This window comes from Heptranchias perlo, chromosome 27 (genome assembly GCF_035084215.1).
Source record: "Heptranchias perlo isolate sHepPer1 chromosome 27, sHepPer1.hap1, whole genome shotgun sequence".
NCBI classification, from domain to species: domain Eukaryota; kingdom Metazoa; phylum Chordata; class Chondrichthyes; order Hexanchiformes; family Hexanchidae; genus Heptranchias; species Heptranchias perlo.
This window is the reverse complement of record NC_090351.1, coordinates 8,201,372-8,222,597: the sequence shown is the minus strand read 5'-3', so window position 1 is coordinate 8,222,597 and position 21,226 is coordinate 8,201,372. Positions and strand designations below refer to the sequence as shown.

Here is a 21,226-nt window from a genome sequence, read left to right as displayed (position 1 = left end):
TAGATAGGGGATAATAAAACCATAGATAGGGAATAATAAACCCATACATAGGGGATAATAAACCCATAGATAGGGGATAATAAACACATAGATAGGGGATAATAAACCCATAGATAGGGGATAATAAACCCATAGATAGGGGATAATAAACCCATAGATAGGGGATAATAAACCCATAGATAGGGGATAATAAACACATAGATAGGGGATAATAAACCCATAGATAGGGGATAATAAACTCATACAGAGGGGATAATAAACCCATAGATAGGGGATAATAAACCCATAGATAGGGGATAATAAACACATAGATAGTGGATAATAAACCCATAGATAGGGGATAATAAACCCATAGATAGGGGATAATAAACACATAGATAACGGATAATAAACCCATAGATAGGGGATAATAAACACATAGATAGGGGATAATAAACACATAGATAACGGATAATAAACCCATAGATAGGGGATAATAAACCCATAGATAGGGGATAATAAACACATACGTAGGGGATAATAAACCCATAGATTGGGGATAATAAACCCATAGATAGGGGATAATAAACACATAGATAACGGATAATAAACCCATAGATAGGGGATAATAAACCCATAGATAGGGGATAATAAACCCATAGATAGGGAATAATAAACCCATAGATAGGGGATAATAAACCCATAGATTGGGGATAATAAACACATACATAGGGGATAATAAACCCATAGATAGGGGATAATAAACCCGTAGATAGGGGATAATAAACACATAGATAGGGGATAATAAACACATACATAGGGGATAATAAACCCATAGATAGGGAATAATAAACACATACATAGAGGATAATAAACCCATAGATAGGGGATAACAAACACATACATAGGGGATAATAAACCCATAGATAGGGGATAATAAACCCATAGATAGGGGATAATAAAACCATAGATGGGGGATAATAAACCCATAGATAGGGGATAATAAACCCATAGATAGGGGATAATAAACCCATAGATAGGGGATAATAAACCCATAGATTGGGGATAATAAACACATAGATAGGGAATAATAAACCCATAGATAGGGGATAATAAACCCATAGATAGGGGATAATAAACCCATAGATAGTGGATAATAAACCCATAGATAGGGGATAATAACCACATACATAGAGGATAATAAACCCAGAGATAGGGGATAATAAACACATACATAGAGGATAATGAACCCATAGATAGGGGATAATAAACACATAGATAGGGGATAATAAACACATAGATAGGGGATAATAAACACATAGATAGGGGATAATAAACACATAGATAGAGGATAATAAACACATAGATAGTGGATAATAAACACATAGATAGGGGATAATAAACCCATAGATAGGGGATAATAAACACATAGATAGGGGATAATAAACACATAGATAGGGGATAATAAACCCATAGATAGGGGATAATAAACACATAGATAGGGGATAATAAACCCATAGATAGGGGATAATAAACCCATCGATAGGGGATAATAAACACATAGACAGAGGATAATAAACACATAGATAGTGGATAAGAAACGCATAGATAGGGGATAATAAACACATAGATAGGGGATAATAAACACATAGATAGTGGATAATAAACACATAGATGGGGGATAATAAACCCATAGATAGGGGATAATAAACCCATAGATAGGGGATAATAAACCCATAGATAGGGGATAATAAACACATAGATAGAGGATAATAAACCCATAGATAACGGATAATAAACCCATAGATCGGGGATAATAAACCCATAGATAGGGGATAATAAACCCATAGATAGAGGATAATAAACACAGAGATAGGGGATAATAAACACATAGATAGGGGATAATAAACCCATAGATAGGGGATAATAAACCCATAGATAGGGGATAATAAACACATAGATAGAGGATAATAAACACATAGATAGTGGATAATAAACACATAGATAGGGGATAATAAACCCATGGATATGGGATAATAAACCCATAGATAGGGGATAATAAACACATACATAGAGGATAATAAACTCATAGATAGGGGATAATAAACCGATAGATAGGGGATAATAAACCCTTAGATAGGGGATAGTAAACCCATAGATAGGGGATAATAAACCCATAGATAGGGGATAATAAATCCATAGATAGGGGATAATAAACACATAGATAGGGGATAATAAACACATAGATAGGGGATAATAAACCCTTAGATAGGGGATAATAAACCCTTAGATAGGGGATAATAAACCCATAGATAGGGGATAATAAACACATAGATAGGGGATAATAAACCCATACATAGTGGATAATAAACCCATAGATAGGGGATAATAAACCCATAGATAGGGGATAATAAACCCATAGATAGGGGTTAATAAACCCATAGATAGGGGATAATAAACCGATAGATAGGGGATAATAAACCCTTAGATAGGGGATAATAAACCCATAGATAGGGGATAATAAACCCTTAGATAGGGGATAATCAACCCATAGATAGGCGATAATAAACCCATAGATAGGGGATAATAAACCCATAGATAGGGGATAATAAACCCATAGATAGGGGATAATAAACCGATAGATAGGGGATAATAAACCCTTAGATAGGGGATAGTAAACCCATAGATAGGGGATAATAAACCGATAGATAGGGGATAATAAACCCTTAGATAGGGGATAGTAAACCCATAGATAGGGGATAATAAACACATAGATAGGGGATAATAAACCCATGGATGGGGGATAATAAACACATAGATAGGGGATAATAAACCCATAGATAGGGGATAATAAACCCATAGATAGGGGATAATAAACACATAGATAGAGGATAATAAACACATAGATAGTGGATAATAAACACATAGATTGGGCATAATAAACACAGAGATAGGGGATAATAAACACATAGATAGTGGATAATAAACACATAGATAGGGGATAATAAACCCATAGATAGGGGATAATAAACCCATAGATAGGGGATAATAAACCCATAGATAGGGGATAATAAACACATAGATAGAGGATAATAAACCCATAGATAACGGATAATAAACCCATAGATAGGGGATAATAAACCCATAGATAGGGGATAATATACCCATAGATAGAGGATAATAAACACATAGAGAGAGGATAATAAACCCATAGATAACGGATAATAAACCCATAGATAGGGGATAATAAACCCATAGATAGGGGATAATAAACCCATAGATAGAGGATAATAAACACATAGATAGTGGATAATAAACACATAGATAGGGGATAATAAACCCATAGATAGGGGATAATAAATCCATAGATAGGGGATAATAAACACATAGATAGAGGATAATAAACACATCGATAGTGGATAATAAACACATAGATAGGGGATAATAAACCCATAGATATGAGATAATAAACCCATAGATAGGGGATAATAAACACATACATAGAGGATAATAAACCCATAGATAGTGGATAATAAACACATAGATAGGGGATAATAAACACATAGATAGGGGATAATAAACCCATAGATAGGGGATAATAAAACCATAGATAGGGAATAATAAACCCATACATAGGGGATAATAAACCCATAGATAGGGGATAATAAACACATAGATAGGGGATAATAAACCCATAGATAGGGGATAATAAACCCATAGATAGGGGATAATAAACCCATAGATAGGGGATAATAAACCCATCGATAGGGGATAATAAACACATAGATAGGGGATAATAAACCCATAGATAGGGGATAATAAACTCATACAGAGGGGATAATAAACCCATAGATAGGGGATAATAAACCCATAGATAGGGGATAATAAACACATAGATAGTGGATAATAAACCCATAGATAGGGGATAATGAACCCATAGATAGGGGATAATAAACACATAGATAACGGATAATAAACCCATAGATAGGGGATAATAAACACATAGATAGGGGATAATAAACACATAGATAACGGATAATAAACCCATAGATAGGGGATAATAAACCCATAGATAGGGGATAATAAACACAAACGTAGGGGATAATAAACCCATAGATAGGGGATAATAAACACATAGATAACGGATAATAAACACATAGATAACGGATAATAAACCCATAGATAGGGGATAATAAACCCATAGATAGGGAATAATAAACACAGACATAGAGGATAATAAACCCATAGATAGGGGATAATAAACACATACATAGGGGATAATAAACCCATAGATAGGGATAATAAACACATACAAAGGGGATAATAAACCCATAGATAGGGGATAATAAACACATAGATAGAGGATAATAAACCCATAGATAGGGGATAATAAACCCATAGATAGGGGATAATAAAACCATAGATGGGGGATAATAAACCCATAGATAGGGGATAATAAACCCATAGATAGGGGATAATAAACCCATAGATAGGGGATAATAAACCCATAGATTGGGGATAATAAACACATAGATAGGGAATAATAAACCCATAGATAGGGGATAATAAACCCATAGATAGGGGATAATAAACCCATAGATAGTATATAATAAACCCATAAATAGGGGATAATAACCACATACATAGAGGATAATAAACCCAGAGATAGGGGATAATAAACACATACATAGAGGATAATAAACCCATAGATAGGGGATAATAAACACATAGATAGGGGATAATAAACCCATAGATAGGGGATAATAAACACATAGATAGGGGATAATAAACCCATAGATAGGGGATAATATACCCATAGACAGGGGATAATAAACACATACATAGGGGATAATATACCCATAGATAGGGGATAATAAACACATAGATAGGGGATAATAAACACATAGATAGGGGATAATAAACACATAGATAGAGGATAATAAACACATAGATAGTGGATAATAAACACATAGATAGGGGATAATAAACCCATAGATAGGGGATAATAAACCCATAGATAGGGGATAATAAACACATAGATAGGGGATAATAAACACATAGATAGGGGATAATAAACCCATAGATAGGGGATAATAAACACATAGATAGGGGATAATAAACCCATAGATAGGGGATAATAAACCCATAGATAGGGGATAATAAACACATAGATAGAGGATAATAAACACATAGATAGTGGATAATAAACGCATAGATAGGGGATAATAAACACATAGATAGGGGATAATAAACACATAGATAGTGGATAATAAACACATCGATGGGGGATAATAAACCCATAGATGGGGGATAATAAACCCATAGATAGGGGATAATAAACCCATAGATAGGGGATAATAAACCCATAGATAGGGGATAATAAACACATAGATAGAGGATAATATACCCATAGATAACGGATAATAAACCCATAGATAGGGGATAATAAACCCATAGATAGGGGATAATAAACCCATAGATAGAGGATAATAAACACATAGATAGTGGATAATAAACACATAGATAGGGGATAATAAACCCATAGATAGGGGATAATAAACCCATAGATAGGGGATAATAAACACATAGATAGAGGATAATAAACACATAGATAGTGGATAATAAACACATAGATAGGGGATAATAAACCCATAGATATGGGATAATAAACCCATGGATAGGGGATAATAAACACATACATAGAGGATAATAAACTCATAGATAGGGGATAATAAACCGATAGATAGGGGATAATAAACCCTTAGATAGGGGATAGTAAACCCATAGATAGGGGATAATAAACCCATAGATAGGGGATAATAAATCCATAGATAGGGGATAATAAACACATAGATAGGGGATAATAAACACATAGATAGGGGATAATAAACCCTTAGATAGGGGATAATAAACCCTTAGATAGGGGATAATAAACCCATAGATAGGGGATAATAAACACATAGATAGAGGATAATAAACCCATAGATAGGGGATAATAAACCCATACATAGTGGATAATAAACCCATAGATAGGGGATAATAAACCCATAGATAGGGGATAATAAACCCATAGATAGGGGTTAATAAACCCATAGATAGGGGATAATAAACCGATAGATAGGGGATAATAAACCCTTAGATAGGGGATAATAAACACATAGATAACGGATAATAAACCCATAGATAGGGGATAATAAACACATAGATAGGGGATAATAAACACATAGATAATGGATAATAAACCCATAGATAGGGGATAATAAACCCATAGATAGGGGATAATAAACACATACGTAGGGGATAATAAACCCATAGATTGGGGATAATAAACCCATAGATAGGGGATAATAAACACATAGATAACGGATAATAAACCCATAGATAGGGGATAATAAACCCATAGATAGGGGATAATAAACCCATAGATAGGGAATAATAAACCCATAGATAGGGGATAATAAACCCATAGATTGGGGATAATAAACACATACATAGGGGATAATAAACCCATAGATAGGGGATAATAAACCCGTAGATAGGGGATAATAAACACATAGATAGGGGATAATAAACACATACATAGGGGATAATAAACCCACAGATAGGGAATAATAAACACATACATAGAGGAAAATAAACCCATAGATAGGGGATAATAAACACATACATAGGGGATAATAAACCCATAGATAGGGATAATAAACACATACAAAGGGGATAATAAACCCATAGATAGGGGATAATAAACACATAGATAGAGGATAATAAACCCATAGATAGGGGATAATAAACACATAGATAGGGAATAATAAACCCATAGATAGGGGATAATAAACCCATAGATAGGGGATAATAAACCCATAGATAGTGGATAATAAACCCATAGATTGGGGATAATAACCACATACATAGAGGATAATAAACCCAGAGATAGGGGATAATAAACACAGACATAGAGGATAATAAACCCATAGATAGGGGATAATAAACACATAGATAGGGGATAATAAACACATAGATAGGGGATAATAAACACATAGATAGGGGATAATAAACACATAGATAGAGGATAATAAACACATAGATAGTGGATAATAAACACATAGATAGGGGATAATAAACCCATAGATAGGGGATAATAAACCCATAGATAGGGGATAATAAACACATAGATAGGGGATAATAAACACATAGATAGGGGATAATAAACCCATAGATAGGGGATAATAAACACATAGATAGGGGATAATAAACCCATAGATAGGGGATAATAAACCCATAGATAGGGGATAATAAACACATAGATAGAGGATAATAAACACATAGATAGTGGATAATAAACGCATAGATAGGGGATAATAAACACATAGATAGGGGATAATAAAAACATAGATAGTGGATAATAAACACATAGATGGGGGATAATAAACCCACAGATAGGGGATAATAAACCCATAGATAGGGGATAATAAACCCATAGATAGGGGATAATAAACACATAGATAGAGGATCATAAACCCATAGATAACGGATAATAAACCCATAGATAGGGGATAATAAACCCATAGATAGGGGATAATAAACCCATAGATAGAGGATAATAAACACATAGATAGGGGATAATAAACACACAGATAGGGGATAATAAACCCATAGATAGGGGATAATAAACACATAGATAGAGGATAATGAACACATAGATAGTGGATAATAAACACATAGATAGGGGATAATAAACCCATAGATATGGGATAATAAACCCATAGATAGGGGATAATAAACACATACATAGAGGATAATAAACACATAGATAGTGGATAATAAACACATAGATAGGGGATAATAAACCCATAGATAGGGGATAATAAACCCATAGATAGGGGATAATAAACCCATAGATAGGGGATAATAAACACATAGATAGAGGATAATAAACACATAGATAGTGGATAATAAACACATAGTTTGGGCACAATAAACACATAGATAGGGGATAATAAACACATAGATAGTGGATAATTAACACATAGATAGGGGATAATAAACCCATAGATAGGGGATAATAAACCCATAGATAGGGGATAATAAACCCATAGATAGGGGATAATAAACACATAGATGGAGGATAATAAACCCATAGATAACGGATAATAAACCCATAGATAGGGGATAATAAACCCATAGATAGGGGATAATATACCCATAGATAGAGGATAATAAACACATAGATAGAGGATAATAAACCCATAGATAACGGATAATAAACCCATAGATAGGGGATAATAAACCCATAGATAGGGGATAATAAACCCATAGATAGAGGATAATAAACACATAGATAGTGGATAATAAACACATAGATAGGGGATAATAAACCCATAGATAGGGGATAATAAATCCATAGATAGGGGATAATAAACACATAGATAGAGGATAATAAACACATCGATAGTGGATAATAAACCCATAGATAGGGGATAATAAACCCATAGATAGGGGATAATAAACACATAGATAACGGATAATAAACCCATAGATAGGGGATAATAAACACATAGATAGGGGATAATAAACACATAGATAACGGATAATAAACCCATAGATAGGGGATAATAAACACATACGTAGGGGATAATAAACCCATAGATTGGGGATAATAAACCCATAGATAGGGGATAATAAACACATAGATAACGGATAATAAACCCATAGATAGGGGATAATAAACCCATAGATAGGGGATAATAAACCCATAGATAGGGAATAATAAACCCATAGATAGGGGATAATAAACCCATAGATTGGGGATAATAAACACATACATAGGGGATAATAAACCCATAGATAGGGGATAATAAACCCGTAGATAGGGGATAATAAACACATAGATCGGGGATAATAAACACATACATAGGGGATAATAAACCCATAGATAGGGAATAATAAACACATACATAGAGGATAATAAACCCATAGATAGGGGATAATAAACACATACATAGGGGATAATAAACCCATAGATAGGGATAATAAACACATACAAAGGGGATAATAAACCCATAGATAGGGGATAATAAACACATAGATAGAGGATAATAAACCCATAGATAGGGGATAATAAACCCATAGATAGGGGATAATAAAACCATAGATGGGGGATAATAAACCCAAAGATAGGGGATAATAAACCCATAGATAGGGGATAATAAACCCATAGATAGGGGATAATAAACCCATAGATTGGGGATAATAAACACATAGATAGGGAATAATAAACCCATAGATAGGGGATAATAAACCCATAGATAGGGGATAATAAACCCATAGATAGTGGATAATAAACCCATAGATAGGGGATAATAACCACATACATAGAGGATAATAAACCCAGAGATAGGGGATAATAAACACATCCATAGAGGATAATAAACCCATGGATAGGGGATAATAAACACATAGATAGGGGATAATAAACCCATAGATAGGGGATAATAAACACATAGATAGGGGATAATAAACCCATAGATAGGGGATAATATACCCATAGATAGGGGATAATAAACACATACAGAGGGGATAATATACCCATAGATAGGGGATAATAAACACATAGATAGGGGATAATAAACACATAGATAGGGGATAATAAACACATAGATAGAGGATAATAAACACATAGATAGTGGATAATAAACACATAGATAGGGGATAATAAACCCATAGATAGGGGATAATAAACCCATAGATAGGGGATAATAAACACATAGATAGGGGATAATAAACACATAGATAGGGGATAATAAACCCATAGATAGTGGATAATAAACACATAGATAGGGGATAATAAACCCATAGATAGGGGATAATAAACCCATAGATAGGGGATAATAAACACATAGATAGAGGATAATAAACACATAGATAGTGGATAATAAACGCATAGATAGGGGATAATAAACACATAGATAGGGGATAATAAACACATAGATAGTGGATAATAAACACATAGATGGGGGATAATAAACCCATAGATGGGGGATAATAAACCCATAGATAGGGGATAATAAACACATAGATAGAGGATAATAAACCCATAGATAACGGATAATAAACCCATAGATAGGGGATAATAAACCCATAGATAGGGCATAATAAACCCATAGATAGAGGATAATAAACACATAGATAGGGGATAATAAACACATAGATAGAGGATAATAAACACATAGATAGTGGATAATAAACACATAGATAGGGGATAATAAACCCATAGATAGGGGATAATAAACCCATAGATAGGGGATAATAAACACATAGATAGGGGATAATAAACCCAAAGATAGGGGATAATAAACCCATAGATAGGGGATAATAAACCCATAGATAGGGGATAATAAACCCATAGATTGGGGATAATAAACACATAGATAGGGAATAATAAACCCATAGATAGGGGATAATAAACCCATAGATAGGGGATAATAAACCCATAGATAGTGGATAATAAACCCATAGATAGGGGATAATAACCACATACATAGAGGATAATAAACCCAGAGATAGGGGATAATAAACACATCCATAGAGGATAATAAACCCATGGATAGGGGATAATAAACACATAGATAGGGGATAATAAACACATAGATAGGGGATAATAAACCCATAGATAGGGGATAATATACCCATAGATAGGGGATAATAAACACATACAGAGGGGATAATATACCCATAGATAGGGGATAATAAACACATAGATAGGGGATAATAAACACATAGATAGGGGATAATAAACACATAGATAGAGGATAATAAACACATAGATAGTGGATAATAAACACATAGATAGGGGATAATAAACCCATAGATAGGGGATAATAAACCCATAGATAGGGGATAATAAACACATAGATAGGGGATAATAAACACATAGATAGGGGATAATAAACCCATAGATAGTGGATAATAAACACATAGATAGGGGATAATAAACCCATAGATAGGGGATAATAAACCCATAGATAGGGGATAATAAACACATAGATAGAGGATAATAAACACATAGATAGTGGATAATAAACGCATAGATAGGGGATAATAAACACATAGATAGGGGATAATAAACACATAGATAGTGGATAATAAACACATAGATGGGGGATAATAAACCCATAGATGGGGGATAATAAACCCATAGATAGGGGATAATAAACCCATAGATAGGGGATAATAAACCCATAGATAGGGGATAATAAACACATAGATAGAGGATAATAAACCCATAGATAACGGATAATAAACCCATAGATAGGGGATAATAAACCCATAGATAGGGGATAATAAACCCATAGATAGAGGATAATAAACACATAGATAGTGGATAATAAACACATAGATAGGGGATAATAAACCCATAGATAGGGGATAATAAACCCATAGATAGGGGATAATAAACACATAGATAGGGGATAATAAACCCATAGATATGGGATAATAAACCCATAGATAGGGGATAATAAACACATACATAGATGATAATAAACTCATAGATAGGGGATAATAAACCGATAGATAGGGGATAATAAACCCTTAGATAGGGGATAGTAAACCCATAGATAGGGGATAATAAACCCATAGATAGGGGATAATAAATCCATAGATAGGGGATAATAAACCCTTAGATAGGGGATAATAAACCCATAGATAGGGGATAATAAACCCTTAGATAGGGGATAATAAACCCATAGATAGGCGATAATAAACCCATAGATAGGGGATAATAAACCCATAGATAGGGGATAATAAACCCATAGATAGGGGATAATAAACCGATAGATAGGGGATAATAAACCCTTAGATAGGGGATAGTAAACCCATAGATAGGGGATAATAAACCCATAGATAGGGGATAATAAACACATAGATAGGGGATAATAAACCCATGGATGGGGGATAATAAACACATAGATAGGGGATAATAAACCCATAGATAGAGGATAATAAACCCATAGATAACGGATAATAAACCCATAGATAGGGGTTAATATACCCATAGATAGGGGATAATAAACCCATAGATAGAGGATAATAAACACATAGATAGTGGATAATAAACACATAGATAGGGGATAATAAACCCATAGATAGGGGATAATAAATCCATAGATAGGGGATAATAAACACATAGATAGAGGATAATAAACACATCGATAGTGGATAATAAACACATAGATAGGGGATAATAAACCCATAGATATGGGATAATAAACCCATTGATAGGGGATAATAAACACATACATAGAGGATAATAAACCCATAGATAGTGGATGATAAACACATAGATAGGGGATAATAAACACATAGATAGGGGAAAATAAACACATACATAGAGGATAATAAACCCATAGATAGGGGATAATAAACACATCGATAGGGGATAATAAACACATAGATAGGGGATAATAAACACATACATAGAGGATAATAAACCCATAGATAGTGGATAATAAACACATAGATAGGGGATAATAAACACATAGATAGGGGATAATAAACACATAGATAGAGGATAATAAACCCATAGATAGGGGATAATAAACCCATAGATAGGGGATAATAAACCCTTAGATAGGAGATAATAAACCCTTAGATAGGGGATAATAAACCCATAGATAGGGGATAATAAACACATAGAGGATAATAAACCCATAGATAGGAGATAATAAACCCATAGATAGGGGATAATAAACCCATACATAGTGGATAATAAACCCATAGATAGGGGATAATAAACACATAGATCGGGGATAATAAACCCATAGATAGGGGATAATAAACCCATAGATAGGGGATAATAAACCGATAGATAGTGGATAATAAACCCTTAGATAGGGGATAATAAACCCATAGATAGGGGATAATAAACCCTTAGATTGGGGATAATAAACCCATAGATAGGGGATAATAAACCCATAGATAGGGGATAATAAACCCATAGATAGGGTATAATAAACCCATAGATAGGGGATAATAAACCGATAGATAGGGGATAATAAACCCTTAGATATGGGATAATAAACCCATAGATAGGGGATAATAAACCCATAGATAGGGGATAATAAACACATAGATAGGGGATAATAAACCCATAGATCGGGGATAATAAACCCATAGATTGGCGATAATAAACCCATAGATAGGGGATAATAAACCGATAGATCGGGGATAATAAACCCTTAGATAGGGGATAATAAACACATAGATAGGGGATAATAAACCCATAGATAGGGGATAATAAACACATAGATAGGGGATAATAAACCCATAGATAGGGGATAATAAACCCATAGATAGGGGATAATAAACCCTTCGATAGGGGATAATAAACCCATAGATAGGGGATAATAAACCCGTAGATAGGGGATAATAAACCGATAGATAGGGGATAATAAACCCATAGATAGGGGATAATAAACCCATAGATAGGGGATAATAAACCCATAGATAGGGGATAATAAACCCATAGATAGGGGATAATAAACCCATAGATAGGAAATAATACACCCATAGATAGGGGATAATAAACCCATAGATAGGGGATAATAAACACATAGATAGGGGATAATAAACCGATAGATAGGGGATAATAAACCCATAGATAGGGGATAATAAACCCATAGATAGGGGATAATAAACCGATAGATAGGGGATAATAAACCCTTAGATAGGGGATAATAAACCCATAGATAGGGGATAATAAACCCTTAGATAGGGGATAATAAACCCATAGATAGGGGATAATAAACCCATAGATCGGGGATAATAAACCCATAGATAGGGGATAATAAACCCATAGATAGGGGATAATAAACACATAGATAGGGGATAATAAACACATAGATAGGGGATAATAAACCCTTGGATAGGGGATAATAAACCCATAGATAGGGGATAATAAACCCATAGATAGGGGATAATAAACCGATCGATAGGGGATAATAAACCCTTCGATAGGGGATAATAAACACATAGATAGGGGATAATAAACCCATAGATAGGGGATAATAAACACATAGATAGGGGATAATAAACCCATAGATAGGGGATAATAAACCCATAGATATGGGATAATAAACCCTTAGATACGGGATAATAAACCCATAGATAGGGGATAATAAACACATAGATAGGGGATAATAAACACATAGATAGGGGATAATAAACCCATAGATAGGGGATAATAAACCGATAGATAGGGGATAATAAACCCTTAGATAGGGGATAATAAACCCATAGATAGGGGATAATAAACCCATAGATAGGGGATAATAAACCCATAGATAGGTGATAATAAACCGATCGATAGGGGATAATAAACCCTTAGATAGGGGATTATAAACACATAGATAGGGGATAATAAACCCATAGATAGGGGATAATAAACCCATAGATCGGGGATAATAAACCGATCGATAGGGGATAATAAACCCTTAGATAGGGGATAATAAACACATAGATAGGGGATAAGAAACCCATAGATCGGGGATAATAAACACATAGATAGGGGATAATAAACCCATAGATAGGGGATAATAAACCCATAGATAGGGGATAATAAACACATAGATAGGGTATAATAAACCCATAGATAGGGGATAATAAACCCATAGATAGGGGATAATAAACCCTTAGATCGGGGATAATAAACCCATAGATCGGGGATAATAAACCCTTAGATAGGGGATAATAAACACATAGATAGGGGATAATAAACCCATAGATAGGGGATAATAAACCGATAGATAGGGGATAATAAACCCTTAGATAGGGGATAATAAACCCATAGATAGGGGATAATAAACCCATAGATAGGGGATAATAAACACATAGATCGGGGATTATAAACACATACACAGGGGATAATAGACACATAAATAGAGGATAATAAACCCACAGATTGGGGATAATAAACCCATAGATAGGGGATAATAAACACATACATTGGGGATAATAAACCCATAGATAGGGGATAATAAACCCATAGATAGGGGATTATAAACCCAAAGATAGGGGATAATATCCCATAGATAGGGGATAATAAACCCATAGATAGGGGATAATAAACCCATAGATAGGGGATAATAAACCCATCGATAGAGGGGAATAAATCCATACATGGGAAGAGTACCCCATATGTAGAATGAAAAACCCTTTCATGGAGGAATAACCCGAACAAGGAAGTTAATCTATGTGGATTGGCTGCTGTATAACCCACAGCCCTTTTGTCGTCAGTCTGTATTGGATCCTGTATCACCCATACCCACTGTCTGCTCTTTGTGTATTGGTTCTGTATCACCCATACCCACTGTCTGCTCTTTGTGTATTGGTTCTGTATCACCCACACCCTCTGTGTGCTCTTTGTGTATTGGTTCTGTATCACCCACACCCACCATGTGCTCTTTGTGTATTGGATCCTGTATCACCCACACCCTCTGTGTGCTCTTTGTGTATTGGATCCTGTATCACCCACACCCTCTGTGTGCTCTTTGTGTATTGGATCCTGTATCACCCACACCCTCTGTGTGCTCTTTGTGTATTGGATCCTGTATCACCCACACCCACCATGTGCTCTTTGTGTATTGGATCCTGTATAACCCACACCCTCTGTGTGCTCTTTGTGTATTGGATCCTGTATAACCCACACCCACTGTGTGCTCTTTGTGTATTGGATCCTGTATAACCCACACCCTCTGTGTGCTCTTTGTGTATTGGATTCTGTATAACCCACACCCACCATGTGCTCTTTGTGTATTGGATCCTGTATCACCCACACCCTCTGTGTGCTCTTTGTGTATTGGATTCTGTATAACCCACACCCACCGTGAGCTCTGTGTACTTTCGATCTGATGTAGTTCTCTGCCCCTGCTTTACAGGGATCGGGTGGCGAGCCGATCTTCTCCCAGCTGGTCACCCAGTGTCTGAGTACGAGTTTGATGTGTTTGTCTCTGCCGGTGGAGGCAAGTACGTCCCTGAAGGTAAGAAATAATCTGCAGGAACATGGGTCAGAAGCTGCACTAGGATCTGTCATTTTACTTTCTACCAAACACCCTTGTTACGGTCGGCTCACACCATTTGCTGCAGCAGATTCTCACAGAACACATGCAGCTCTGCTCTGTTTTTCCTGTTTCTAAGCAATATTATTTGAGTTTCTCTAATTGATAACATACCAGCAGATTTCCGGTGGCATCTCTGCTGGTACGTTGGATGAGACACTGTTTTATAAGGACCCTGTTATACCAAGTAATGCACGATGTGTTATTCTGCTGCTAAAGAGCGGCTGTTCTGCTTTGCTTAATAAAAAATAAATAAAACATCTACAGACTTTGAAAAAAAATATAAAGGAACAAAGGTGAAACAAAGAAACAAATATGATACAGGAGCCAGATTGTTCGTAATCTCTGAATTACCTGAGCAAACATAAAAAATAAAAGAAGGAAGAAAGATCTTGCTTTTATATCTTGCCTTTCACAATCTCAGAACATCTCGAAATGCTTTCCAGCCAATGAAGAACTCTTGAAGTGTAGTCACTGTTGTAATGTAGGAAACCAGGGTGGTCATTTCACACAGGAGTCAGAATATCTACAATTTACACTTTAAAACAAGAGAAGGAAAGCTAGGATTGTGAGCTGTATGTGTACGTAACAGTAACTGGACTACAGCCTGGATCTTCCGATCGTCGTTAATGTAATGCTGATTAAAATAACTGGTCTAATGCCGGCACCAGAATAATGCCGATTGAAATGCCTCTATATTTGTAGCCTCAAAGCAGAACAGCTGCTCTGCAGCAGCAGAATAACACATCGTGCATTACTTGGTATAACAGGGTCCTTATAAAACAGTGTGTCATCCAATGCACCAGCAGCAATGCCACAGGACATCTGCTGGTATATTATCAATTAAAAAAACTCAAATGACATTGCTTAGAAACAGGACAAACAGAGCAGAGCTGCATGTGTTCTGTGAGAATCTGCTGCAGCAAATAGTGCGACCTGACCATAGCGAGGGTGCGTGGTAGAAAATGACACATAGAAACCAGCCCCCTCACCATAACCAAAAAATAAAACACTTGGTCGGCCTCGCAAAGCAAAAAGCAAGAAGCATGCTGGCATCGGAAGTTAGGGGGTTAAATGCATTCTGCTCGCTAATTCAGCCTTGTGAAGGAGGAGGTGTGAGCAGGCAAGCACAGAAAATGCATGAAGAAATGAAACATAGAGAGAATAATAGTGTAGGGGATGGTGATGTGCCCTATTGGAGCTGTAGAGCACTGTGTAGGCTGATGTCTTTCATTTCTCAATGGAAAGTGCCTGATATTAACTGTGGCGCTGTGTTCAGATACTTCCCCACAGGATGGACAAGAAGGTCCAAGATTAGGCCTCTTTTTCTACCGTTTTTCTCCTCTCTCACTGGTGTTAAGGTTCCACAGGTGCTGGCAACGCTCTAGAACCTTGCCCAAGTGCCTGTTCTTCAGGTATAAGACCAGAGAGTGAGTATCAGCAAACTGTTTTGTTTTGGAGGGTGTCACTGCCGCACCCAATGCTGTCGTCGCCCAGTGAGCTAATGCATGCACTGTCCAGGGATCAGGAGCAGGAACCCAGGCTGATGCTTTTCCATCCTTGGCCCAGAGATACTGAATGCAGCTTCCCAGCTCCTGCCCTGGCTGAGATTAATCAACTCTGCATAGGCCAAGAATTTAAAAGTAAGAACGTTCATTTATATAACATCTTTTTTGACCTCAGGACACCCCAAAGCGCTTTACAACCAATTAAGTACTTTTGAAGTGTAGTCACTGTTATAATAAGAAATGCAGTAGCCAATTTGCAAACAGCAAGGTCCCACAAACATCAATGAGATAATGACCAGATCATCTGTTTTAGTGATGTTGGTTGAGGGATAATGATTGGTCAGGACACTGGGGGAAAACTCCCCTGCTCTTCTTCAAATTGTGCTACAGGATCTTTCAGATCCACCTGAGAGGGCAGACAGGGCCTCGGTTTAACGTCTCATCCGAAAGATGGCACCTCCGGACAGTGCAGCACTCCCTCAGTACTGCACTGGAGTGTCAGCCTAGATTATGTGCTCAAGGCTCTGGAGTGGGACTTGAACCCACAACCTTCTGACTGAGGCAAGAGTGCTACCCACTGAGCCACAGCTGACATGAGTTCTCCCTGCTTTGAATGGTTTCCATGGTGGGTGGTGCTTTTACTCACTGAGGTGTGCTCAATGACAGCAACATTTTTATTTATGGTCCCCTCATCTTTATTCTCATGGAGCCCTGATAAAGGGAGCTGGGCTGTCTTAACATCTACCAACTCAGTGAGCTTTGTGTACGAAACTTGTAGGATTCAAGAAGAAGGAAATGAGAGGAAAATTGGCAATTGGAATCACGGCCAATTTCGTAAACCACAACAGCACAGCAGAGGCCAAAGTTGAAGAAATCAGTGGAGTCGCCTACCTCTACAACCAGAAATTCTTCCAACAGCTCCGCAAGGACACAGGTCAGGAACGTACACCCTGAAAGAGGCTTCACTTTCTCATTACATGGCCACGGATGGTATTGAGAATGAAACCAATTTCTACCTTGCAGCTGCTGTGCTGACTGTATCGAGATACCTGGTCTGGGTACTCACCTTGGAGAGGGTGCAGCGCAGATTCACCAGAATGATACCGGGGTTAAAAGGGTTAAATTATGAGAACAGATTGCATGGACCAGGCTTGTGTGCCCTTAAGTATGAAAGATTAAGGGGTGATCTAATTGAGGTATTTAAGATGATTAAAGGATTTAATAGGGTAGATAGAGAGAAACTATTTCCTCTGGTGGGGGGAGTCCAGATCAAGGAACCTTAAAATTAGAGCTAGGCCGTTCAAGGGTGATGTCAGGAAGCACTTCTTCAAACAAAGGGTAGTGGAAATCTGGAACTCTCTCCCTCATGGAGCTGTTGAGACTGGGGGTCAATTGAAAATTTCAAAACTGAGATCGATAGATTTTTGTTAGGCAAGGGTATTAAAGGTTATGGAACCAAGGCGGGTAGATGGAGTTAATATACAGATCAGCCATGATGTAATTGAATGGCGGAACAGGCTCGAGGGGCTGAATGGCCCACCCCTGTTCCTACGGTGCAGATCGGTTCCTATTGCCCAATGAAGCACCAGCCTCTCACTTGCTTGGCTCACCTCAACTTGCTACATCTCCATCAAAGGCTTCCTTCATTCTGCACCACCATGACAACTCCATTTCCCACACTCACACTCTCTGTCTCAATAGCCTTCTGGAGTCAGATTCTGCAGATGGTTTCAATTGATTGAGACAGTCTTGTGCTCTCGATTCATACCCACTGGGATCAAGCTGTGTGATCTCATCTGACTGAGAAGAGAACTCTTTCCTGTTTCTCAGCTGGTTGGGTTTGAACCTAATGTGAGAATTCAAGTAGCATCGCCGATTTCTTCTCTCCACCCCTCCCCCCAAACCCCGCCACCCACCCCTCCCCCCAAACCCCGCCACCCACCCCTCCCCCCAAACCCTGCCACCCACCCCTCTCCCCAAACCACCGCCACCCACCCCTCCCCCGAACCACCGCCACCCACCCCTCCACCCAAACCCGGCCACCCACCCCTCCCCCCGAACCATCGCCACCCACCCCTCCCCCCGAACCACCGCCACCCACCCCTCCAACCAAACCCCGCCACCCACCCCTCCCCCCAAACCACCGCCAACCACCCCTCCCCCAAACCACCGCCAACCACCCCTCCCCCAAACCCCGCCACCCACCCCTCCCCCCAAACCCCGCCACCCACCCCTCTCCCCAAACCACCGCCACCCACCCCTCCCCCCGAACCACCGCCACCCACCCCTCCCCCCGAACCATCGCCACCCACCCCTCCCCCCGAACCACCGCCACCCACCCCTCCAACCAAACCACCGCCACCCACCCCTCCCCCCAAACCACCGCCAACCACCCCTCCCCCAAACCCCGCCACCCACCCCTCCCCCCAAACCCCGCCACCCACCCCTCTCCCCAAACCACCGCCACCCACCCCTCCCCCGAACCATCGCCACCCACCCCTCCCCCGAACCACCGCCACCCACCCCTCCACCCAAACCCCGCCACCCACCCCTCCCCCCGAACCATCGCCACCCACCCCTCCCCCCGAACCACCGCCACCCACCCCTCCCCCCAAACCACCGCCAACCACCCCTCCCCCAAACCATCACCACCCACCCCTCCCCAAACCACCAACACACACCCCTCCCCCCAAACCACCGCCAACCACCCCTCCCCCAAACCATCGCCACCCACCCCTCCCCAAACCACCAACACACACCCCTCCCCCCAAACCACCAACACCCACCCCTCCCCCCAAACCACTGCCATCCTCCCCTCCCCCAAACCACCACACACACCCATCCCCCCAAACCACTGCCAGCCCCCCTCCCCTCAAACCACCACCACCACCACCCAAAACAACACCACCCACCCCTCCCCCAAACCACAATCATCCACCCCTCCCACCAACTATCATCACCACCCACCCCTCCGACCCCACCAGCCCCTTCCCTTTAGTGCCACCTGATACTTTGGCAAGTTCCCTCCATTCCTCCTGCTAATGACATTTTAGAAGATCACAACGCTTTCCTGTGTAGAGACCCAAAGCCGGGAGCAGAGGACAAGGTGCATCTGCTGTTTGGACATTGGGAGTGCCTGAGTTTGATGTGGGCTTATGACAAAAATGATTTGAAATTGTCTGTCCTTTTCTCCGCTCACTCAGGTTTTGCTGTAATCTCCAGCAGCGATAGATTCTACGGTCGAGGGGGAGATGGGGGACTGTCTCCCAGCCGTCCCCTAGTGCTGTTCCCTGTGTAGTGCCTGGCCTCCACGTGGGGCCTCTCCCATGTTCAGCAAATGGAAACTCTCTGTGTGAAAGCTGCGATCATGAACCTTCACCAACGTGCCCTGCCACAAATCTGCCATGTACCGAGAATGACATGAATGACCATGTTAAACAGTGGTGGACTCATAGAATCATAGAAAGTTACGGCACAGAAGGAGGCCATTCAGCCCATCGTGTCAGTGCCGGCCGAAAAAGAGCTCTCCAGCTTAATCCCACTTTCCAGCACTTGATCTGTAGCCCTGTAGGTTACGGCACTTCAAGTGCACATCCAAGTACTTTTTAAATCAGTTGAGGGTTTCTG

At 38.7% G+C, this 21,226-nt stretch overlaps 2 protein-coding genes across 5 annotated transcripts in view; one reads left to right on the top strand and one right to left on the bottom strand.

The window, feature by feature from the left end:
* LOC137344377 (F-actin-monooxygenase mical1-like) overlaps window positions 1-21,226 on the top strand; it is a 130,208-nt gene that overhangs the window by 32,556 nt on the left and 76,426 nt on the right. For all 4 annotated transcript variants that reach the window (XM_068007274.1, XM_068007273.1, XM_068007271.1 and 1 more), the window contains 2 exons: window positions 15,912-16,013; window positions 18,378-18,533. In XM_068007274.1, the coding sequence (XP_067863375.1) occupies window positions 15,912-16,013; window positions 18,378-18,533 (258 nt within the window). The remainder of the gene's footprint in view (window positions 1-15,911; window positions 16,014-18,377; window positions 18,534-21,226) is intronic.
* Window positions 1-21,226, bottom strand: part of rpl10a (ribosomal protein L10a) — a 142,407-nt gene that overhangs the window by 77,051 nt on the left and 44,130 nt on the right. The gene's annotated exons all lie outside the window — the stretch shown is intronic.